The following is a 26,083-nucleotide window of genomic DNA, read 5'->3' on the forward strand; positions in this document are numbered from 1 at the left end:
TTCCGATGAGATTAGCCTTCTGATGACCTTGGCTTTGTAATGAGATCAACCTTCTGTTGAGCTTAGCCTTGGATGAGGATAGCTTTCTAATGAGCTTGGCCTCCTAATGAAATCGACAGTCAAAACTCACATCGATATTCTTGTTAACTCGAAGGCTCTTGAGCCCCAAAAATATCAACTGAGGTGGTAAGATCTAACAACAGGTTGTACCAATTTGGTTGTACATGTCAGGCATAACCCTCTCTTGGTGAAGTTAATAAAGACAACATATCTTTGAGACTACACTTGTTGTAGGTTAAAGGAGAATAAGCAACCATTAGAAACCCATTCCTAGAGGCCTCCGAGAGAGGGTTTGCTCGTCTAACTTAAATATAAAAGCAGCTATGTCCTGACCAGGAGGATTCTTCAAAGTCCCAATACCAAACAAAGGCAGTAAAGAATGCAGATTACATAGATATCACTAGTGAAGCCTTTTTACCATAGAAATGAATCAGAATATTTAATGCCTTATTTTAGGGATATAGATGGCATCCCTGGCAGTTTCAATAAACCAACCAAATCCCTGGTACACCCGAAGTAGGTTTTTTCTTTTCAAAAAAAAAAAGGGAAATAACCTGACATGAAGCAACAATATTGCCGGATATTACAGTGGCTTTTTTCCTTTTTCCTTTTTCCTTTTTGAACAATACTAGAAGTCTATTTAGCACATTGCTGGCACAGATCTGAACACTTCTGAGTATATCCCGCAATCAGATTTTACATCTCAACCAAACCCCAAGAAATAAAACCTACACTCAATGAAGAAACCAAGCTCAAATCCCGAACCTTACACAAAACCGTTTGAATTCAAATTCTCTGATAATATCTCCTTGGTTAGCTCTATATAATTAACCCATATAATATACGACATATGTAAACTTCCCAGTCATGCACCTGGATTACAGGATTCCTCATCTATCATAACCTTTGATGTTGAAAAAATAATCTCCCTATGCTGCAACTCCTGCACATGTGGTCACCAACAATTAAGCATTAGCAAATTAGGAATCTCCATTTATACATATGAAGAACAAAAGGAGAGAAGTTGAAACTCCAGTGCATCAGAGCAGGAAAAGAAAATCATTTTACATTTTCACATTAACTCCGCTCCATTCTTGATAAGGACATATCTAACATGGAAAACATGCACACAAGAATTTCAGTGTTCTGCCAACATAAATTTCCACATATTAGAATGTACGAGAATGACATAAGAATATGTAAAAGAAATTATCATGCATACGCTCAAGTGACAAGAGAGGAAGGCCTTGACACAAAGATAAGTTTGCTCCTTGTGATATGGATATCACAGGTTTGAAACATAGAAACAATCTTCCCACACACAAGGGTTAGGTCTGGTTTTGTTTGACCCTTCCCAAACTCCAGTGTTAGGAGTCTCATGCACCGTGGCATCTTTGTTTTACACTCAAGGGATGAGAGACAAAAATCTTGACACCATTATTTGCTTATTCTTAAGCCAATTTTTTCACTGCTATAAAGTCAGCCATTGGGCATTTCTTTGTGCATTACGTTTTACACAAGTCATCTGAGACACTATTGTGTGTATAAAAAGCAACTAACAAAATTCCACGCAAATGGCGATATAATTGAAATATATTCCAAAATCAAAAGAGGATTACATCAAAATCAAACATACATTTGTCAACTTTTTTAATAATCATTTTGCCTTAGAAAAAAGTTTCAGGACATAATGATTCAACTGTTCAAGTCAAATCCAGTATATCAAACCAAATTCAAGGGGATACATCGATGCCTATTCTGTAGAATAGAAAGCCCCACAGCCTTGGTGCACACTAGGGCGGAGGTGGATTGCATTAACTTGCTTCTGATTAGGATCAGACCAGAAAAAAATAAATTGGTCCAACCTGAATTGAAGTCATTTGGATTAGACCTGGATGGAAATCTGAACACCAAGGACCTGAAAATAATACAACATGCTTTTCATGTCCCTCAAATTTAGGAAACTAATTTGCTATTACCAATAACTTTTAGGTAGTCAATTTATCAACCTGTGTTGCTTGTGACAATTGATGTTGCTGTCAATTTCCCATACCAGATTGGCATGAACTTTATTGTTAATTGTGTCAAATGTTGTCATATTGTTTTACTACTATTTTCTTATGTTATATGTTTAGCATTAAACTAATTGATTGTTTTAATGGCTGTGTTTGGATTATTCATGATCTAGTTTGATCCAACCTAAGAGAAGGAAGAATTTTCTCAACTCGCTCAACTCAAATCTCTCAAAAAGATGGCAAAAGTAGAGTTTAAGTCCTCTTTTCTTTCATTGATTATCAATAATTCAATTAATGAATTAAAATTGAAGTACATAGTCTCCATTTATAATAATAGTAGTATGGTCAACTTTTGCATAATTCGAGCCCAATCCCACTCCTAGTTTGAATATCACTAGCTTTTCAAAAATAAACATGACTATGAGAAATAAGTACGAAAAAAATAAAATCCTATAGGGTACGACTCCTATATCAACTTTGCCTTTTTGTCACTGCCAATTCTTCTTAGATTCTATTGACCCTAGATTTGATTTTGATGAATAATAAAATCTTTGAGTATATTTAGTACTAATAAATTATTTGAGTGCTTAAAAAGAAGTTTCAGAAAAACTAGGATCCTATCTCAGTGAAGCTCAATGATTTCGAATGGAAGATCCAAAGAAGAAAAACTTGAGAGGTCAAGCCAAGTATTTTTCAAGAAAATAGAATTTTGAGTTGACTCAAAAGAAGCTTGAGCCGACTTTGGCACGAAATCATATTTGGCATAGGCGTTGAGTCGACTCATGCACAGGATGAGTCGACTCCGACACGCAGACTAGCACCAGTACAAACAATAAATCGACTCAAGCACAGTATGAGTCGACTCCCTGAGAAAAGACAGAGAAGCTATTTCTGATCCTACTACTCGAGCAAACTCAAGAAGACCAAGAGCCGACTCATGAGGATCTTGAGTCGACTCAAGGATTAGATGAGTCAACTCATCAGCTCTCGATAGCTCTAACGGCTAGTTTTCAGAAAATTATAGAATTAATCCGAAAAGCTTCAAACAGCTATTTCTCGTGCTCCAACGGCTATAAGCCCATTTTTAGTGATGCTAACCTGGATTAGAGGGTGTCTAAGCTATTATTAAAGCAAAAAAACTCAAGGAAACAAAAATATACATGAGAAAAATCTTAGATACATTTGAAAATTCTGTTCAGCCCTTCAAGTGAGCCTTAAAGAGTTTTTTCCCATTCCAACCACTCAACCAACTGTGCAATCAAATCATTCTCAAGTGAAGGAAGGGAGCATTCATTGTAAGAGCCCTCTAATCTCTCATCTTACGTATCAAAGTCTTACATCAGCTCATTAAAGAAGTTTCTATTTGTATTTAAATTTTTGCACTCATATATTTGTATTTCAAATTTCAATAAGATTTGAAGCTTGGGGATAGATTCATCCAAGCCTTGAATTGGATTTGTACAAGCTTAGGAGTGGTTCGGGGATAGGTTTTGGTTGGTGAGCCCGTAAAACCAACTGGATTCAGATTGTGATCCTGAAAAATAATCTTGCTGTAATCAGTTGATTATAATGAAATTCCAAAAAAATTGCTTAGGAAGTGAACATAGATGTTGAAGATTGACACCGAACCACTATAAACCTCTTTATTTGTGTGTGTGATCTTGCTCTTAAGTTATTTAATTTCAGCATTCATATTTCTGTATATTAATTTACTACATTGACCGCATACACACTCAAATTCAGCACGTTCTTATTTAAATTAGAGAAAATTTTTGAAATCCCAATTCACACTCTCTTGGGTTGTATCTCTGGACAACAAATGGTATCAGAGCAGAGACTCTTTCACTTATGTGTCTTGTGATCTAAAGAAAAAGATCAAGATGACAACCCAAGTAAATATTTTTCTAGTAAAAGGACAGTCCACTAGCCGACCTCCTTTATTCAATGGTTCAAATTATATATATTAGAAAGCACACATGTGCATATTCATTCAAGTACTTGATTATGACCTATGAAGTATTATAATCAAATAAACCACACACATCCACAATCATCATTGATGGCAATATTGCCCCAAAATTTGAAAAGGATTGGGATAACAATGACAAGAAAATGGATCAATTAAATGCTAAAGCAATGAACATTCTTTATTATTCACTTGATGCAAATAAATTTAATCGGATTTCCACTTGTATTTTAGCCAAAGAAATACGGGATAGACTGTTGGATTTTCATGTCAGAGGCATGCATGTATGTTTCAAAAAAAAAATTTCTAAACAACGCAGTAGAATAAAAGATTAAAACATCTTTTAATCTACATCATGCATACATAAAATATAAAGCACTAAGATCTACTTCATATGCTGAAATTGAACACATGCTGAATTTTATGTTGAAATTGAATATGTGATCGAATCACATACCTGTTTCGCAAATCCTCTCTTCAAATCTGGATTTAGAAAAGAATAGGTTCTTCCTTAGCCGTACAAGTGTCCGGTCTCTATGGATATCCACTCAAGATCAGTCTGGAATAGTCCTCTTTGATATTTATTTTTCTTCTCTAAGAAAAATCAATTTGCGAATTTGAACGAAATCTGAATCGCGATCAACTTTTTGATCCTTTTCTTGATCTTTTTTTTCTCTTCTTCTCTTACTTTTCTTCCCTTGATTAAGAAGCAATCAGGGATTAGAAACTAGCAAACAAAGGGGGACGCCCAAACTCTTTTGGGTGTGGAAGATGAACGACACCTAAGCCTTGGGCATTGGCTCTTCAAGGGAGAAGAGGGGAGAAGAGAGGATGCGTGGGCACTTCTATAGAGGCATGGGGCTGCTGGATTTCAATGCTTAGAAGCCTTAGGGAAGGTCCCTTTAAATAGATAAAAAGTTTGAACCTATTCAAAACCAAACAACCACTTAATACAAGTCCTACTTGTATTAGAAATCTTTATTCCTTTAGTTATTTGACTCCTTTTAGAAGATCTTTTAGGCGCTAACTATTGGAGCCTTTGCACTCACAAATACACACGCCATATGGCACCCATGGGACGCCCATGCTGGTCCCACATGCCCTCTAATGGGTGGGCACGCCCAACTTGATCAAATCAAGTGGCGCCCAATCAAAACTATCAAGAAAATTAATTAAGGACTTGAACCCTTAATTAATTTGATCCAAAATCCTAGACACCCAACAATTGAAGCTCAATGAATCTAATTCATTTAGATTATTAGCAGGTAATTAAATTTAAATTAATCTTATCAAATAGCAAATTTAAATGTAAAAAAAAATTAAGTCTAACCATGTGCTAGCATGATTATTCTAAATCCAATAGGATTTTTCTAAACCCAATTGAGACTTTATAAGCTCAATTGCTTATTCCAGATTTAATCCCTTTGTTGTGCGATCCCATATATTCAATTCTATCTAGTAGTGAGATATACAATGATCTCTATTATAGTATTATTAAAACTCTTTGCAATGGATCGGAACAATTTTACTCTAACTCATCAAAGATTGTCGATCCTGAGCAATCCTAATGAGCTCTCATAATCCACCAGTGACACCTAGCAGTATGTAGTGACAACCCAGTGAATTAGAAAAGAACCTCAAGGTGTAGTTCACGTGTGATTCAGTCCCTCTATCGTAAGTCCCGACTACATGGCAGGTCATGGATAAATCGTCAAATCTCATCATCAGTCATATGATAAATTCGATCAGCTCAAATCCAATTGTGATCTTTATAAAAACTATTTTCCATCAATCATACTGCTGTGGCCACTCTCAAACTTAGTTTCTCAAATCTCATAGAACTACTCGCTATCAAGTTCCATAGATTCCATCTTGATGCGCATCCTACTCCTACAGTGAATCAACTGTCGTCAACATCCACTACAAAGGCTCATTGAGATCATATTTATGTGTCAGTCAAACTCCAGCAGCCTCACTGCAAGCAATCATACCATTACAGATCAAAAGACCATTCACACAACTACAGCATCGAGATAATCACTGATGATCAAGTAGAAATCCAAGTGATCTTTCATATGGTCACGTTCAGTACTAGTTATTCTCTAACTACCTGCACTCGTCGCTCAGTGTCTCTACACTGTAGACCAAAGGCTCATCTATCTCGAAGAAAGTGATCTGTGCACCGATCTGTCTGGATCAATCATCATCCTCATGATGATACTATGATCGGAAGCATTTAGGAATTATATACATATCTCTAATTCTTAATACTTTGAGAATATGAATCGAAATGTTAATTCTATGGACGATTCAAGGACACATCACACTTGAATGAAAATTAAATTTGCTCTTTTATTGATCAAATCAATGTATTAAGTACAAAATTATATCCTAAACTTATTACAATGTATCAGCCATATTGACTTCTAGGACATACATCTAACAATCTCCCACTTGCACTAAAGCCAATTGGCCACTAATTTAAGTACCATCTTCTCAAAGTGGACTTCCATCTTTGGCTGGCTCAATTGCTTCGTTAGCGGATCTGCCACGTTGTCCATGGAGTCTACTCTTCGTACCTCGATATATTTTTTTTCGAGATAGTCGTGTATACCGCTGTTCTGTGCTTGGACTTCTAGTGAGATTTTGACTCCTTAGCAAGAGCTATGGTGCCATTGTCTTTGCAGTACTGTGTCATGATATCTAATTGTATGACATCCACTTCTACAGCATACTCAGCTTCCATTGATCGATTATTCAAAATCCTTTCAATATATCAAACAAGAATACACCATGATGTAGACATTCTATCATCAGCATCCATGTATCCTCCTACTCTTAGTTTTTCTCTAAAAACCAAAAATCTAAGTCCTTGGTGCTTCTCAAGTACTTAAGGATATTTTCACAGCAATCCAGCACTCCCAGTCTAGATTCGACTGATATCTGCTCGTGACATTCACAGCAATGGTTATATCAGATTAAGTATATAACATGGCATACTCTTATACCTAAGAGGTAAAAATTTTCTTTCAAAGTTTTCTATGCTGAACTCTTTCAGCATCTCCTCTTTGTACTTTTCTGTGAAAAGCCAAGCATCCACTTGGATCTATTTCTATAGACCTTAATTCAAAGAATATAGGATGCTTCTCCTAGATCTTTCATGAAGAATTTCTTAGACAACCATCTTTTGACCATGGTCAGTATGGGAATATCATTTCCAATAAAAAGAATATCATCCACGTACAATATAAAGAATATTATTATGCTCCCACTGATCCTTTTGTATACACAAAATTCTTCTTCGTTCTTGATGAAATCAAACGATTTGATCGCATCATCAAAACGAAGATTCCAACTCCAAAATACTTGCTTTAATCCGTATATGAACCTTTGCAGCTTGCAGACTCTATGATCACCATCACCAGATATGAAACTCAAAGACTGCTCCATATAGATATCTTCTTCAAGATATCCATTCAGAAAAAATAGTTTTTACATCCGTCTGTCAGATTTCATAATTATAATAAGCTGCAATAGCAAGCAGAGTACAGATGGATTTCAACATAGCTATGGACAAGATTTCTTGATAGTCAATATCCTCACGCTAGCTATAACTTTTTACTACAAGTCTAGCTTTATAAGTCTCTACCTTATCATCAGCACCTATTTTCCATTTGTAGATCCATTTACACCCAATGGATACTATACCCTCGGGTGGATCCACTAACGTCCATACTTGGTTCAAATGTATCGAGTCAATTTCTAACTTCATTGCATCTAATCATTTCTCGAAATTGATGTCAGAAATCACTTCGTCAAAGATATTAGAATCATCACCATAACCCTTATCCATAAGGAACATTTTCTTTACTTTCTCCGTAAGCATATCCATATACCTTTCAGGAGATTGGAAGATCCTACTAGATCTACGAGATGGTAGCAGGATTAGAAATAGCTATGTCTGTGAATGTCACAAGTAGATATTAATCGAATCCAGACTGAAAGTGCTGGATTGCTATAAAAACATCCTTAAGTACTTGAGAAACACTAAGGATTTAGATTCCTGATCTTTGAAGAAAAGCTAAGAGTGGGAGGATACATGGATGCTGATGATAGAATGTCTACATTAAGGTGTATTCTTGTTTGATATATTGGAAGAGTTCTGAGTAATCAATCAATGAAAGCTGAGTATGCTGTAGATGTGTAGGATGAATTCTGATTTTAATGTTAGTTATAAAATTAGATGTCATGCCATTAGATGCCATGACACAGTACTACAAAAACAATGGCACCATAGCCCTTGCTAAGGAGTCAAGATCTCACCAGAAATCTAAACACATAGAGCAGTGGTATACGCGACTATCTCAAAAAGACAGCTTACGAAAGACTCCTTGAGAAAAGACATAGCTGTTTCTAATCTTGCTACTCTAGCCAACTCAAGAAGACCATGAGCCGACTCATGAGGACCTTGAGTCGACTCAAGAAGACCATGAGACGACTCATGAGGATCTTGAGTCGACTCAACGATTGGATGAGTTGACTCATCACCTCCCGACAGCTCTAATGGTTAGTTTTCAGAAAGCAACAGAATTAATCTGAAAAACTTCAAACAGCTATTTCTCGTGCTCCAACGACTACACATCCATTTTTAATGATGCTAACCTAGATTACAGAGTATCTAAGCTATTATTAAATCAAGAAAACTCAAAAAAACAAAGATATACATAAGAAAAATCTGAGATACATTTGAAAATTATGTTTAGCCCTTCAAGTGAACCTTAAAGAATTTTTACTCCATTCCAACCACTCAACTAGCTATACAATCAAGTCATTCTCAAGTGAAGAAAGGAAGCATTCATTGCAAAACCCCTCCAACCTCTCATCTTGCACATCAAAGTCTCATAGCAACTCATTAAAGGAGTTTATGTTTGTATTTAAATTTCTGCACTTACATATTTGTATTTCAAATTTCAATAGGATTTGAAACTTGAGGGATAAGCTCATCCAAGGTTTAAATTGGATTTGTACAAACCTAGGAATGGCTTGGAAAAAAGTTTTGACTTATGAGCCCGCAAAACCTACTAGATTTAGATTGTGATCTCAAAAAATAATATTGCTATAATCAGTTGATTATAGTAAAATTTCCAAGAAAATTGCTTAAGGAGTGGACGTAAATATTGGGGATTGATATCGAACCACTACAAACCTCTTTGTTTGTGTGTGTAATCTTACTTTTAAGTTATTTACTTTCAGCATTCTTATTTTTGCATATTAATTCACTGCATCCATTGCATACATACTCAAATTCAATACATTCTTATTTAAATTAGTGAAAGTTTTTGAAAACCCAATTCACTCTCACCTCTTAGATTGTATCTCTAGGCAACAGATTCATAGATATGTCTAATCAAAATCCTTCACAAAAAAAAAAAATTAATTTGACCAGCCCATCTTGAGGCTCAAATAATGAAATTTGGCCTATTTGAACCAAGATTCACCATCTCGATACCGGACCCCGTATAGGTAAAATTCTGCAGTAATGTCGGTACGCGGTTTGTTATGGTACCATAGTGTCAATATGCTCCGAGATGACATACCGGTACAAGACCGGTATGATACGGTATGCCTCGTATCGGGTAGTACGGGGTGGTACAGTATTCTATAATTTAAATCTTTCTTAAAAGTTGGCTCTATATTGTAGATCTTAAAAAATTATCCCATTTGATAAAAAGGATCATCTTAATCAGACATTATATAATCAAATTGTAGCCTTTAAAAATTGATTTAGTTTTCCAATATGGCAGACTTCTCTCTTGAACCTTATCCAACTCCACTCGTAGTGACCAAAGTAATCCATATTAAGTCTACTGATCCTCTTGGATTAAGGCTTCCCCTGATTGAGAAATTTAACCCCTACTAATTCAGAATTGAAAGTGGCGAAATGTCTGCTTTCCCATCTCAAGGCCTAACCACTTTGCTTTGCTTGGAGATGATTTCTAACCTTGGTCTTCTTTACTAAATGGTAAATTCTCATTTATAGATGTGGAAGATAACTTTGCTACATGAGTTACTTATGCTTATGTTAAAGACATTGTGATATCATCTCAGTGAGTTGGGCAATCTTCTTTTTTAATTATGTGAGATGCTTTTTTGTCTCATTATCCATCAAGATAGAACTAGAAGTCGTACTCACTTTTGTCCTTCAATATACTTCAAACATAGAAAGTTATTCTCTACTTGTACTGTTTGCATGTTTAGACCATAAAGGCCTCTATAGAGATCTAAAGAATACAAGCTCTGAAACCAACTTGATCCGATCAGGAAGAAAAAAAAGTTCTAAACCGCTCCACTCAAATCTCTCAAAAAAATAGAAAAGATGAAAAAATTGACAAAAATAGGATTTAAATCCTCTTTTTTTTTACTAATGACTAATTGATAAATCAAAACTAAGAAACATATACTCTATTTTTAATAATTGTAGAGAGGTCCATTGTTGCACAATTCGAATCAGATGCCTCTCCTAGTTCAAATAGGACTAGTTTCCAAAATTTAACATGACTAATAGAAGTAAATATGAAAAAAACTAAAATCTTATAGAAGGTACATTTCAACTCCTATATTAACTTTTTCTTCTATCACTCTGCTTAATTCTTCTCAGATTAGGAGACATGCCCGATCAAAATCTTTCCCATAAGAAAAATTTTCGATCTAACCAGCCTATTTCGTGGGCCAAATGATGGAATTCCAGTCTATTTGAAACCATTTTAGGGGGTAGCTCTACATCGTAAATCTCAAAATGTTACCCAATTTGAAAAAAAGAATATCATCTTGATCGAACATCATAAGACCATATTATGGCCTTCAAAAATTTAGCACATAATTCATCTTCCAAATATGATGAATCTCGCTTTTGAACCCTATCTAACCCTACCCATCATTGTCGAAATAGTCACATCAAGTCTAGTGATCCTCCTAAATTATAGTTCAACCTTACTATTGACCCCGCGATTGATTTTGATAATTACCAAATTTTGAGTATATCATATATTTAATCATGTGCTTCAAAAATGTTTATAGGTCTTTTCAGGTATTAAAATTGAAGAAATATTCATTGAAAAAAATCTCCACAAAATTCACTAAGTCAAAGTCTTCCAAAGAGAAAATTCAAGCTTAGACATAGTAGAGTCAACCTCATAGCAAGATAAGCCGACTCCTTCACTGAAACAAGGATGGCTCGTTATAAAGAAAGTGAAATTGAAAGATGAAAATATTATTTAGAAGAGATTGGGATCAAAAAATCTAAGTTTGGAAGGTCAAACAATGGAGAAAAATAAAGTTGAAAAATTGAGTCAGATCTGGCACAGAATGCTCTTGATACTTTGGTTTAGCACACAGTCGAGCTAGCTTAAAATGGATCCGAACGAACTCTCTCAGGGTGACAGAGGAGATATCTAGGCTCTACAGGTCGAGTCAGCTCAAAACAAGATCCGAGCCAGCTCTCTCACGTCGATAGAAAGTTGATTTTTCAAGCCTGCAGGTCGAGTCAGCTCCAGACAAATTTGAGCTAGCTCGAGATAAATTCGAGCCAACTCTCTCATACGGACAGAAAGGTGAATTTCAAGTTTTGCAGCTCGAGCCAGCTCAAAGAAAATCCAAACCGACTCTGTCAGTAAACCAGAAAGTTGAATCTTTATTTTTGCAATTCGATCCAACTCGAAACAAGCTCGAGCCAGCTCGAATCCAAATCGAACCGACTCGAGACCAGTTCGAGTCAACTCAATGGCTCCTAACATGTTTAACGACTAGTTTTCTGACCATTGCTCAATAGCTATTTCTCTACTCCAACGGTCATTTCAGAGCTTCCATTGGCTAGAACTCACTCTCTAGCCATCTCCAAGTATATTTAAGACTAGAGAATCAAATTGAAAGGGAGTTTTTGAGGAAATGAGAGCTTAAAGTGAGACATCTTCAAGAATAAGGTTGAGCCACATTGCACATCTACAAGAAAAAAAAGAGAGGTTTTAAGTACTGAATTCAGAGGACATTTCAAGAGCAATCATCTACAGCTTTTCAAGCATCCTCTCAACATTCAAAGAAGAGAAATCAAGCTTCAAATGAGCGATCCTTTTAGCCTCTTCTTTAAGCATAAAAGAGTTCATTGTTTTGTTTTTATTTGAACTGAAATCTTTATCTTGTTTTATAATTTCTTTACAAATTTTTTTGGGGGAAGAAACTTGGAGATTAGACCGGTCCAAGCCCGTAATTGGACGAGTGTAAGATTTTAGTTGGTTGGTTCGAAAAATCAACTGGATTGTTAGTGAGTCCGAAAAACTAACGATGTAAGATTTTAGTTGGTGATCCTAAAAATCCAACTGAATTTTGTTTGTGAGCTCGAAAAAACAAACACACTGTAATCAAGGGAGGATTATGATGGAAATCCCAAGGAAAGCTTGAGGAGTGAACGTAGATGTGGGTCGCTCCAAATCACTATAAAATCTGTTTGTGATTGTGCATTGCTCTCTTCGCTCTCTTGCTTTTCTTGCTTTATTTGCTTTTAGTTCTTGTTTTTCATTAGATTATTAGTTACAAAATTTTGTTGATCATTTGCTTTTACTGTTGCACATATTGATCACATTATAAGCATTTAGTTAAATTTCAAATTGAGAAACATTATTGTTTAGAAAGCAAATTTGATTAAAATTTTTAAATAACCCAATTCACCCCCCCTCTTGGGTTGCTACCTCTGGACAGCAAGTAGTATCAAAGCAGGTGCTCTAATATTAGTTGTTGATCTAACGGTCTAGAGTAAAAGATCTTGCAATCCAAAATGAAATCTTTTCTTAATGAAGGTTATTCTATATATAGACCTCCAATGCTTAATAGATTAAATTATATTTATTAGAAAGCTTGGATGAAGATTTTCATACAAGTACAAGATTATAACTTATGGAAAATTATCATCAATGGCTCATACATACCTAATGCATTAATAGATGATAAAGAAATAATCCAACTAAATGCTAAGACTATGAATATTCTTTATTATTCATTGGAGTTAAATGAATTTAACTTGATTTCTTCATGTATTTCAGTGAAAGAAGTTTGAAAAAATTGGAAGCAATCTATGAGAGAGCAAATCAAAAAAAAACATCAAGCTCCTATAAAGAGAAAGAAGCTCATCCCAACTTATGCCTCAGACTCATAAGGATGAAAAGAAGAAGAAGAAAAATGAAAAGAAAAAGAAAGTGTTAATTAAGGGGGAGCAAAGCAAAAAAATGAGAAATGAGAAAGAGAAAGAAAGTGGTACAAATTTTTGCCTCATGACTAATGAAGATGAGATAAAATTTGAAAACTCTTCCTAATTTATATTTGATGAATTATTTGAGGCCTTTAATGATTTAACACATGAATTTAAGAAGTTAAGGCTGAAAAACAAAGAGCTTTTAAAATCTAATCTTTCTCTGGCTGAAGAGAAACAAAATTTTGAATGAAAAAGAAGATCATTTGAAAAATATGGAAAACATAGCCAAAGAAAAGAAAAATTTCTTGAAACAAATAGAAGCTTTAATTAAGAAAAAGAAAAATTTTGCAAAATCTGAAAAATCCTTAGTTGAAGAAAAAGATAAACTTTTGAAATCTCAAAGATTTTTAGAGGATAAGAAAGATAAATTCTTGATTTCTAAAAAATCTCTTTTATAAGAAAATGCCAAATTAAAGAAAGAGATTGAAAGCTTGAAGTCTATGCTTCAAAAGTTTACAATTGGATCTCAAAAGCTTCAAGCCATTTTAAATAATCAAAGGACTATTTTTGATAAAATTAGAATTGGATACAATTCATTAAGAAAACAAAAATTTGTCAAAAACATGCTCAACAAAGCTTTAATTGAAAATTATTTAATTAAATATTTTAAATATAATAAAGTTGGTCACAAAATTTTTAAATGTAATGCTCAAAGAATTGGCCAAACTTCTATTAAACAAATTTGGGCTCCAAAAGTGATGATGTGCTCTAACCTCCATCGACCCAAGATGACTTGGATATCAAAAATTAGTAAATGATTTTGCAAGTACACCAAGGATCCAATGAAATGAAAAGAGAAAAATATTATGTATGGATGCCTTGAAAATAAGCTTGGATGGATGATGATGTTTCGCATAATCTAAATCTTTCTCACATCATTCCATCAATGATTGTTAAAATTATTTTGATTGAATCTATTTTAATGATCTATTAATATGATTTCATATTGTGTTTACTTGAAATACTTTTCATGTACTGATAAGATTAATACGATTAATTGATTTTGATGTTTGCAATGAGTTAAATGTTTTCATTTAAAAAATCAATAGGCTCTCCTCTATGTTTCATATTTTGAATCAATTTGAAATGAACTTATCTTAAAATCCAGCATGATATTCTAGCTTCCCCATATCACAATTTGCAATTGATAAACCTAAATCGAAAGAAGCTTAGATTTCTATGAATGTTTTTTATCACAAAAATTATTAATTTTGACATCCCCCCCTAAGATGCTAAATTATCATAATTCCCCTAATAAATGCATGAAATAAGTACTTGAAGATAAGACAATCATAAAACTCAAGTACTTGTTATGTTGCATTGCATCTTAGGTTTACCCCTAAGGATTTAAAAATTTCCTAGTTAAACCAAAATACATAGAGCTTTTATCTAGATTTTCTTTCTTGATACCTTCAATTTGATTGATTATCTCACCCTCAATTGATCAAAATTTTTGATTCTCAAATTTGATTTGAATATCATTTTTGATCCCTCTGGAATTGACTTGTTTTTGAGATAGGTCGACCCCTTTTTTGGGACAAGGCATTATAACCCGAAACGTTCCTTTTCCCTGCTCTTTCTATCTTTTCTATTTTGAACCAAAGCTTTCCCCTAAAATTCTATTGCCTAATTCATCCTCTCTCCACTCAAATTCTGCCCCAGTTCTGATGATTTAATGGCATCTTAGAAGTTTGTGGCTCAACGGGCTAAGCGCTCACGGTTTCTGATGAGGCTCTAGCTGCAGTTCCACTGACTAATACTCAGGCTGAGGAGCCAATCATTCAAGTTGCAGAGGCACAAACAAACCATCCAGAAGGTTCAGACAGATCATATTTTAGATTGGACAATGATGCACTGGTTGAAAGGATCTCCTCCCGAGTCATTAGCGAGGTCAAAACAGAGTTTCAACGATTAGCATCAAAGACCTTCGCCTTGATGGGAGAGAAATTTTAGAGGCTTGCTTCAGTAGGGACAGACTCTCGGGGCCAGTCATCCAGAACCACCAGATCACCATCCCCTTTCCAACCTGATCCATCATCTTAGAGCCTCTAGATCATTTTATTAGGATGCTAGGACATTCATTGTAGAATCATAGTTCACCTAGCAATCCAATTTTTGATTGTTTTGCATGTATACATCATTTTGTGTAAACACCTTCGAAATTAATTAAATGTGCATGGTTTAGAAGGAAAAAAAATGGAATATCAAGATAAGTGAATCATTTGGTACTAACTATGAAAAATAGAGAGAGATAACATTATTAGAACTTAAAAAAAAAATTACTTTGAAACTTAATGAAAATAAAAATTATTAATTTATTTGTATACCTTTGTTGCCTTGATTTGATCTTGAAAAATCATTTGTACTTGATTTCATCATTCACACTTTACATAGTTTAATTGTATCAATATTTTGATAATTAACTAATATCAAAATTATTTTGCATCGATTGATCATTTTTTTTTAAATGCTTTTCATAATTTGTATCAAACTGAATTTGAAAATACGAATCCTTATTTTATTCAAGTAATGAATCTAAAATTTTATCTTCTTTGATCTTTAAGTGGCATCAAACCTTTAAGAAAATTTTGATTTGATCTAAATTTCATTTCATTTGGTATCAAAAAAAAAAATTCAAAGAAGTTACTATTTGGATTGATTTTCAAGATAAATAGCATAAAGAAGATTATTTTCATAATTGGTATCATCTGTTGTCCTGCACTCAATTATTTAAACCTTTTGACAAAATAAAAAGATTGCTTTGTTTTAAATATGTTTTGCATAACCTTGACATTATAACTATGAGACAAATTCTAAAGATTAATACCTTTATAAATTAAATTGATTAATACTTCTTTAGAAGAAAAAGAAATACTTCTTATAAAATTAAATGTCTTATGTCTCGCTTTGAATCATCTACTCAACATACTCAATTTTGAAAAGATCTACCTATTTGAGATCTATCAAGTTTAAAGTAATTTTGTAACTAAATTTAAGAATCTACTCGATGCATCTATCTTATTCAAAAAGGGGAAGAAAAAGTTTTTGAATCTATATTATTCTAAAATTCAATCTGAAATTTGAAAAGGAGAAAAAGTTGTGAAATTTGAATACAATTATTTTTAATGAGGTTCTTTTAAATCTTGCCTTGCACTCTATTGCATTATTTTTGGTAAAAGAAATGAGTATTGTGTCTCAAATTAATTTTGTATTGATATATTTCTAATATAACATTATTTGAGATGAAGCTAAAATATGTTCTACACTTGACTATCATAATCAAATTCTTTTTAAAATTTAAAATTTGAATTTAAAAGTCAAATTTGGTATTAATTAAAGGTCCTTAATTTGAAAGAAAAAGAAGGGGTGAAAACATCATGTAATAAAATTTTCTAGTATTTGCTCTTAAATATAGGGGAGAAATATTGATTGAATTAACTCATTTGATTTAATTAGAAATACCAATAATTTTGAATATTGACCTTAAAATCTCAATCAATCGTTTTATAGTTTTCTTAATTTACACTTTCATGTGTTTACTCCATTTGATTTACTTGATTTGATTGACAAATCATTTTTGACAACTAATTGGAGTTGAAGTAAATTTAAAATATATTCTCACTCCAAATAAATTTATTTTGACATAAATTTTCAATTTTGAAACTCATCATACCGAAGTTTTTATATGCTGATTTTATCATTCTTGACAATCAAGTGGAGTTAAATTGAATTGTAAACTCATTCTTACTCCAAGAAATGAATTTTTAAATCAATCTTGCAAATTATTTGAAAATATGAAGATATCACTAAATTTTTGATGTGCAACAAAAAAATTTTATAAAATTATTTTTGCTCTGATACTATCTTTGATATATTTTCGATACATACCTTTTCAAAACTCAATTAACTGAAATTTATTGAAAAAAGGAAAGAACAAATACTGATTTGTATGTTATATCTGTTTCTCGACTTAAATCTTTTAAAAAGCTCTATCCCTCAATATCGATTTGAAAAATCAAAATTTGATCCATTTAGAAAGGGAGAGTGGTGTCAATATGAATTTGGTATCAAACATGCTTATTTTGGTATCAGATGTGCCATATAGTTTAAATTTGATACTCTTTTGAAATCAAAATTTTCTGTATTTGATACATTTCTCTATTTAAACTTCGATTGATTTTGATGATTCCTTCCATTAGCTTTCTGATGCTATCAAAAAGAGAGAGAAGTATGTTGAATATATGCTTAAAGGATTAATGCTTAAAAAACTCAATGCATTTGATGCTTGAAACTTTAATACTCATTGATTTGAATTGAAACATCATTTTGATACGAATTAAAAGCTCGTTAAGAATTTTCATTCATTATTTATAATATCTTGATTCACATTATTTGTTTCTTTAGCATACACTCAAAGTGTTGCCATCATAAAAAAAAAAAAAGATTGTTGACCCTGCGATTGATTTTGATAATTACCAAACTTTGAGTATATCATATATCTAATCATGTGTTTCAGGAATATTTGTAGGTCTTCTCAAGTGTTAAAATTGAAGAAATATTCATTGAAAAAGATCTCCACAAAATTCACTAAGTCAAAATCTTCAAAGGAGAAAATTCAAGTTTAGACTTAGTAGAGTTGACCCCATAGCAAGATGAGCCAACTCCTACACTAAAACAATGATGGCTCATTATGAAAAAAGTGAAAGTGGAAGATGAAAATATTATTTAGAAGAGATTGGGGCCAAGAAATTCAAGTTTGGAAGGTCAAACAATCGAAAAAAATGAGGTTAAAAAATTAGAGCCAATCCACCTAAGAATTGAGCCAGCTCTAGCACGAAATGCTCTTGATACTTTGGCTTGGCACACAGTAGAGCCAACTCAAAATGGATCCGAGCTGACTCTCTCAGGATGACAGAGAAGAGGTTTTTAGACTCTACAGGTCGAGCCAGCTCGAAACAAGATCCGAGCCAGCTCGATCAGATCGACAGAAAGTTGATTTTTCAAGCCTGCAAGTTGAGCCAGCTCGAGACAAATTCGAGCCAGCTCTCTCAAGTGGATAGAAAGGTGAATTTCGAGTTCTGCAGCTCGAAACAAGATCCGAACCGGCTCTGTCAGTAATCAGAAAACTGAATCTTCGTTTCTGCAGTTCGAGCCAGCTCGAAACAAGCTCGAGCCAGCTCGAATCCAAATCGAGCCGACTTGAGATCAGTTCGAGCTGACTCGACAACTCCTGACAGGCTTAACGATTAATTTTCTGACCATTGCTCGATGGCTATTTCTCCACTCCAACGGCCATTTCAAAGCTTCTAATGGCTAGAACTCGCTCTCCAGCCATCTCCATGCATATTTAAAGCTAGAGAATTAAATTGGAAGGAAGTTTTTAAGAAAATGAGAGCTTAAAGTGAGATCTTCAAGAATAAGAGTGAGCCACATTGCATATCTACAAGAAAGAAAAAGTGAAGTTTTAAGTGCTGAATTTAGAGAGCATTTCAAGAGCAATCATCCACAGCTTTTCAAGCATCCTCTCAACATTCAAAAAAGAAAAATCAAACTTCAAACGAGCAATCTTTTTAGCCACTTCTTCAAGCACAAAAGAGTTCATTGTTTTGTTTTTATTTGAACTAAAATCTTTATCTTGTTTTATAATTTCTTTACAAGTTTCTTTGGAAAAAAGAAACTTGAGGATTAGGCCGGTCCAAGCCCATAATTGGATGAGTATAAGGTTTTGGTTGATTCGTCCGAAAAACCAACTAGGTTGTTAGTAAACCCGAAAAACTAACGATGTAAGATTTTGGTTGGTGATTTCAAAAAACCAACTGAATTTTGTTTGTGAAACTGGAAAAACAAACACACTATAATCAAGGAAGGATTATAGTGAAAATTTCAAGAAAAGCTTAGAGAGTGGACGTAGGTGCGGATTGCACTGAACCACTATAAAATCTGTGTTTGTGATTGTATATTGCTCTCTTCGCTCACTTGCTTTTCTTACTTTTCTTACTTGCTTTTAGTTCTTATTTTTCATTAAATTATTAATTACAAAATTTTGTTGATCATTTGCTTTTGCTACTGCACATATTGATCACATCACAAGCACCTAGTTAAGTTTCAAATTGAGGAACATTTTGTTTAGAAAGCAAATTTGATTAAAATTTTTAAACAATCCAATTCACCCCCCCCGGGTTGCTACCTCTGAGCAACACTTACAAATATGATAGATCAATAAATTAAATCTAAACCTGATTCTATCCAACCTGAACTTCTAACCTAGATGATATGAACTAGATCTTGATACTGCTGAACTCCAAATCAAAATGATTTGCTCGGCAGCCCAAATGCTAGCAGACTAATGTTGTCGTATTCACATAATAGAAGCAAATCCTTCGAGCCTTCTAGAAGAGTATATTGCCCTCAAAACAACCTTGGTTAGATGTAGCTGAGAATGTTGAGAAATCTTGTTCTAAAACAAAGCAGCAGAAAAAGGAAGCTAGCATTTCTTTTGCAGATTAACTCGACTATAACTCCACTTGCAGAACCTTAAATTTATGCCCTTAAAAGCCTCATATCGATTTCCACAGTGTGCAAGATGTGCTTCAAACAATTGTTGCATGCACAAGTGAAATAGATGGACACAGACAACATTTCATTCGTAGGCTTATTTTTTTGTCATTGCTGTCATAAACATAACATCATGCAACTTAGCCCATGCATGAGAAGAATGGACATGCATGCTTGTAGGGCTGAAATAGACTGATATCCACAAGCTAATAGGCTCCTTTCATTTGGTCAGCACTCACCTAGGAAACAAACTCATCTCAAACAGATTTTGAAGTTCATAGGCCAGCCAAGCTTGAACATTATGTGCTTGCAAGAATAAATACAAGCCATCTCAGCTCGATGAGCAGCTCATTCAAGCTGGCTTAGATCTCATACAAGCCAAGCTTCAACACCTATTAACCACTATTTGAGGGCAATTAACACTTTGATAGAGCAAACATCGAACAAATAGTCTACTACTCAGCTCATCTTGGCTTGTTTACACCACTTACATGCCCATCCAGGCCAAGGGCAAAAGCTAGAATGCACCCTGGTCCTTAATACATGAAAGTTACTAAATGTCCCTTGAAGTTACATATAATTAGTGAATTTGAGCTTTTTTCCAATCTAAAGTGGGAGGGCACCAATGTGAGAGTTTAAAAGTAGAAAGTTTATTGATGCTGCCAAAAAAAAAAAAAATGGTTTGCATAACTGCCAGCTAGCAGTTAAACTCAGAATACATGGTAAATTGGAAATAGTTCATAAGTGTTGTTCATATTTCCTTAGGAAATAGATAGAATATGCCATAGCTCTTATCCTATGGGCACAAAGGTTTATTCCAACTGTTCATCATGAGAACTTTTACAATTTTTATTATCTTGAAATTCTAAACCTTGCATATGTAGTTACAAATTATAAAAACACAGATAGAAAAACAATTGAAAAACTCTTTGCAGTTATATATAGCATCTCATCTTAATCTACCTGATGGACCTAAGGTTCACTCAAGCTTAAATTTCGCACCATGTCAAGCCAGGAATGGACTTGGTCAGTTTAGATTATGAAATGTTATGCCTGGTGACACTTCATTGCCAACTGTAATATGCTCATATTTGGAATCATTATAGTTATCAACTAGTGTGGAGTTTCTTGAGCAAAATTTACATTCTTATTACCTTATGCCATGTCATCTGCTCAAAAAAATGTAAATCGCTATATTTTGACAAGTTAAAGTATAAAAATTTGAAACATAAATAATAATATTTACAAAAATTAGTTTTCGCTTGCAATACCATAATAGTTCAAGAAATATGTTGTTTTGCAGAATGCGCATATCCTAGTTACATGACTTAAATATTTGGTACTCATTCTTGCTTAGTATCAGTTGACCAGTTGAATATACATGGTTACAAGTAGTCCTACTGGAATTAGACAATAGAAAAGGATAAATGTGGCATTGGATAGATGAGTATCCTTTAATTATCTTTGGCCATTGTCACCATATTGCCAGATCTCCTTCTACTCCATATGAAAACAAAAGCAATCTTTCTGAATTGAGCAAACTCTTTTTATTTCAAATCTATATTCACCGGTCCGTAATTTCTATCATGTCCAATTTATATTGTGGCTTGCCACCACATAGCCATGCATCTAGTCAGGGATTGATGAAAGGTGAAAATGTTCTGGGATGACCAGCTCATGTGCATCATGTGCCAGCGGTGGACCAATAGAGACTTCAAACTAGGTCGGCAATGGAAGTTGTGACAATGGATATGAAACCATTTCCATTTCAAAGGGCAAAATCCTGGATTGTGAGATCAATGGATGACATAGAACTATCTCCAGCATGGTTGTTTATGTTGATGTGTATATTTTGCACAAACACCCATTTTGATTCACCACACTGCCTGAAGCTCTAGGAGAGGAAAGCAAGAGCTTAAGCTCTTCCTTATTCCCACAACCTTGCCAACCACTTTAAAAGACCGACAGATATCCAAAGATCAAAAGTATGATTCTTTGTTATATAAAGAGGGAAATAATGCATCTTACAAGAATTTGGATTAAGTTATAGAAATTTCTTACCTCTATTTGGCTGTCGACTGGTAACATTATAGCCACCCATATAACCTATAGAGTCCTTGCCCGTGATATCTGAAGCCGCAATGTCAAGCCCATAACCAAATGGGCCAGCACCATCAAATTCAGAGGATACCGATCTCCAAGTTGGATCACCATAAACTGAACTACCACCATATAGCTCTGCGCAGTTTCCTTCATATCCACTGGTTATTGCAGTAAGGGAACTGTTGCCAGCTCCAGTTCCACCACTCCTTCCAAAACTGCTTGCCAAACTAAAGCTATTCTCACCATTTTCATAACCCAAAATCCTACTATTATAGCCAGATCCAACCCCCATGACTTGAGATGATATAGGCAAAGAAGATCCAGCCCAGTTCAGGCTACTACTGCCAATGCCACTGAGACTCCCACTTCCTGAGGTCATGTAGGCATTAGAACTTGCAGAGTTTGTAGTGTAGTTAAGGCCACCATTACCCCATACATTACAAGCCATTGAGCTGAAAGCTGACCCAGAATTACCACTACCTCCACTGTACCCAGTAGCACTGTTGTACCTACTTGAATTCCCGCTATAATAATTGTTCAAACCTCGACCATATCCAAAGTTGTTGCTGAATCTAGAACTTCCTCCAAAACTTGCACACCAACCAGGCTCAAAATTCATCCCCATTCCAAAACCAGGACTAAAAGAAGGGAAGCCATTCTTTGCACTTGCTGGTGGTCCCAATCTACCATCTATTCGCATTCCATAGCCACCTATTGAACTGGTATTGTAACCCTGAGCATACCCATTAAGAAAGCTACTGACCCTATTCAGGCCATAGTTATATCCGCCAATTGGCAAGCGCATGTTGGGGCCAGGGGACAATTCTTTAGGAACAGCTCTCTTGACCTCAACCATCTTACCATTCAGCTCATGAAAGGTATTAAGCAATACCTTATCCACAGCATCCTCTGAGTCATAAGTGATGAAACCAAAACCCCTTGGCCTTTGAGTGTTGTGATCATACATCACGACAACATCAATGATATTCCCAAACTGATCAAAGTACTTTTTGAAGTCACTCTCTGTTATAGTTGATGGCAGACCTCCCACAAATATCTTCTTGGTGCGGCCAGGACCAGAAGAACCATAAATACTAGTGTTGCTTCTACTAAGGATGTGCTGATCATCCCTGGGAACAGCCTTTTTCGCCTCCACCTGAGGATTATTCATGGACCAAATAGTAGTTATAACATAGACATTTGTTTCTTGACCATTCTCTTAATTCACGACATTCCAAATCCACAACCATAATTCACTATCAGCATTACCTCAAACAAAATGAATCAACAACAATTAATATGAATCAAGAAAGAAAATTGGAAGTTACCATCCGGCCATCAATCATGTGCTTCTCCATGATGACTCTCTCAGCCACAGCTGGGTCTGCAAACACCACAAACCCGAAACCACGGGCACGGCCAGTGGTCCGGTCCTTCATGATCACAGCCTCAACCACTTCCCCATAAGTCTTGAAGTACTCCCGGAGGTGGTCTTCATTTGTATCCCAAGAGATCCCGCCAATGAAGAGTTTGCCGAGATCTGACTCCATCATCTCTTCTGCAATTCGCACAACACAATCCATCATCATCATCCCATATACCGAAAAACCCAATTTAGAAATCATCAACCTTACCCGCTAATCAAAAAGAATCGAAACACAATTCAATGTACATCCAATCGTTCTCTAATAGATCCAGGCTAAAACATTCAACTGGAAGCGGAGGGGAAAAGGATTTTAATACAAAATTATATCTGCATATACACAGGTTTTGATTAAATTTGGCGAATTATTGAGTGAGAGTCAAAAATATCAGATGATCCACAAGACAGATCCCGTAATAAATATCTGAGCTAAAGAATCCAAAAGACAAGAAAGAACAAATCCGGCAATAAACGCAAGATAGGCAATGAATTCTTCTGATCTCGATCGAGGAGATCTCATATCCTTGGAGGATCCCATTCAATCGAATCGAAGACTCCCAAGTCTCGATCGTATAAACCAAAGATCAGTGGCACAGCAAGTAGGGGAGGAATCGAGGAAGGGCTCACCGATCCGAGGCGAACTGGGATCAGCGAAACCAGGACGACTTCGATCGACCTCTGTTCCTAAGATCTGGCGGTCTTCGCCATGAGAAGAACAGCAGCGGGCCTCATCCCTGCACTCTCCTCACCGCCCCTTCTTGCCATTATTTATACACACTCACATACAAACACACGCATATGATATAACTTTATTTATATTTTATATAAATAAATCTCTTGCTCTCTTTTCCGACTACTTTACCTCTTCGTTTTCTTCCTCCAATGCCGCTTCATGCATTTGACAATAGAAGGAGGAAGAAATGATTCAATATATTTGTGTCTATATGTAAAGAACAAAGGAAGAGAATATAAATAGGGAAGACAGATTGTGAGATAAGAAATGTGTAGGGGAGGTGATGAGCGATGATGATGCTGCGTGCGTTGGATTTTAAACATTGAAGTATTATATTTTTGGGTATACATCTAACAAAATCTACTTTGAATGATCTTTTCTGCCAATTTATATGGATAGCCTATTGCCTATTAGTCATTCATTTAATAAATTAAATATAAGTATTTCAAAGAAATTATTATTACTAATTCATAATTCTGAGGTTTTTTATAAATGGAATAAAAGAGAGGAAATGCCAGCAGCCCTTTGGAAATTCTTACAAAAGTCTGGGTTTGCTGTGGTCAATGCAACGCAGGACATTCTTGTAATTTGAACGGTAAGGATAGGATGAAGGCAGACCTAGAAACAATGGAGAAGTGAGAAATCCACCAAGTGGAAGCATGCTAGCCTGACATATGCTAGTATACTCTAACATGGGTGATGGCCCAATGCTGCCTATCTTTACTCCAAACCGTCGCTTTTTAGAACTCGAACATGGATTTGCCCACTGGATATTGGCACTATCGTACCTTGCAACGACATATTATTCCCAATCTATGAAGCCTGAGAGCATCATGTCGAGGAGTGGATAGCTAGATACAAGGATCAATTAATTAAATATATTTATTTGATGGATAAATTTAGATACCCATGTTGTGGTGTTGGAATTTTTGAGGTGCTCATGCATCTGGATTTTAAATTTTTTTAAAAATTAAAATATAACAAAATAATAGATTAAAATATTTTTTTAATCTAAACATGCATACATCATATATAAGTATATAAAGATCTAGTTCATATGCAGAAATAATATGATCTAATTTTTTATCTGAAAAATAAACACGTGATTGGATCACATACCTGTTTCGCTTTTCCTTCTTTAGATCTGGATTTTCATCGTGAGTCGATCTGCGAAATGATAATCTTGGATGCCCTCAGAAAATCCGTTGAAGCTGCACAAGTGTCCGGCTTCTACGGATATCTACACGAGGCCTCGATCTGATCAGAAACCTTTGATCTCATCGAAGTACTAGCTCCCTTGCAAAGATCGTATCTTGACGGCTGATGAGAATTCTTCTTTTCTTTCGAAATACTCTTAGAGAAGAAGAAGATCAGGAGGATAGAGATAACTACACTAAAATGATGAGAAGAACACTTCTCTTTCTTTCATGCATGAGAGAGAATCTTTCTTTCATTCTTTTTTTACACCTTCAAGAGAAACATTTCCTCTCTAAAATCAACACATGAAAAGAAAGACTCTTCTTTATTTTCTTCAGCCGATAAGGAAGACCTTCTTCCTTATCTTTTTTATGCCAAGAAGAGAAATGTTTCCTCACTTTCTCTCGTGCCAAGGACCTTTGATTTCTGCATCAAAAGCAACAGCTAAGCCTCTCCTTTCACCGCCCAAGAAGCCTCAAATTTTTACATGAATTTCAGCTTACAATTCACGCAAATATGGGTCCCTTATTATGGCATGGAGGGAGTTTGAATAAGAGTTGAATTAGGAGTTTGGATAGGGTTCAACTCCTTACTATTATGGCATCAAGAAAAAAGGGCGTGCATGACTTCCTTTTATGTGGAGGAGGACATGAGAAATCTCATGTAAAAAAATAAGAGATAGCATGGAGTTTGAGGCGGTTTCATAGATGAGGCATGGAATATAAGGTAG

At 34.9% G+C, this 26,083-nt stretch overlaps 1 protein-coding gene across 7 annotated transcripts; it reads right to left on the minus strand.

The window, feature by feature from the left end:
* Positions 1–446: 446 nt before the first annotated feature.
* Positions 447–24,515, minus strand: LOC105034978 (uncharacterized). 7 transcript variants are annotated; one of them, XR_012142139.1, is made up of 6 exons: positions 24,286–24,514; positions 24,051–24,157; positions 23,329–23,558; positions 21,959–23,156; positions 1,129–1,206; positions 447–1,003 (listed from the first exon to the last, which is right to left on the minus strand). XR_012142139.1 is itself a non-coding variant. In XM_073259529.1 (6 exons), exons 1-5 carry the CDS (start codon positions 24,504–24,506, stop codon positions 1,138–1,140), a joined length of 1,788 nt encoding a protein of 595 aa, XP_073115630.1. In that variant the 5' UTR covers positions 24,507–24,515; the 3' UTR covers positions 447–1,003; positions 1,129–1,137. The 7 variants fall into 7 exon arrangements, 6 of the variants coding, with proteins under 6 accessions (XP_073115630.1, XP_019702724.2, XP_073115631.1 ...); XM_073259529.1 differs by having other exon boundaries at positions 1,129–1,169; positions 24,286–24,515; XM_019847165.3 differs by lacking the exon at positions 1,129–1,206 and having other exon boundaries at positions 24,286–24,512.
* Between the last annotated feature and the right edge of the window lie 1,568 nt (positions 24,516–26,083).

Source organism: Elaeis guineensis, chromosome 6 (genome assembly GCF_000442705.2).
Source record: "Elaeis guineensis isolate ETL-2024a chromosome 6, EG11, whole genome shotgun sequence".
NCBI lineage: Eukaryota > Viridiplantae > Streptophyta > Magnoliopsida > Arecales > Arecaceae > Elaeis > Elaeis guineensis.

Bases quoted from the DNA above. Each gene is read 5' to 3' on its own strand.
- LOC105034978 (XM_073259528.1), bottom strand. From the start codon at position 24,506: ATGTATACCCAAAAATATAATACTTCAATGTTTAAAATCCAACGCACG. The intron at 23,559-24,050 runs GTGAGCCCTTCC...TGCGAATTGCAG, and splicing joins TCCCAGTTCGCCTCGGATCG to AAGAGATGATGGAGTCAGAT. The intron at 1,979-21,958 runs GTAAGAAATTTC...TATTATTTTCAG, and splicing joins CAGTCGACAGCCAAATAGAG to GTCCTTGGTGTTCAGATTTC.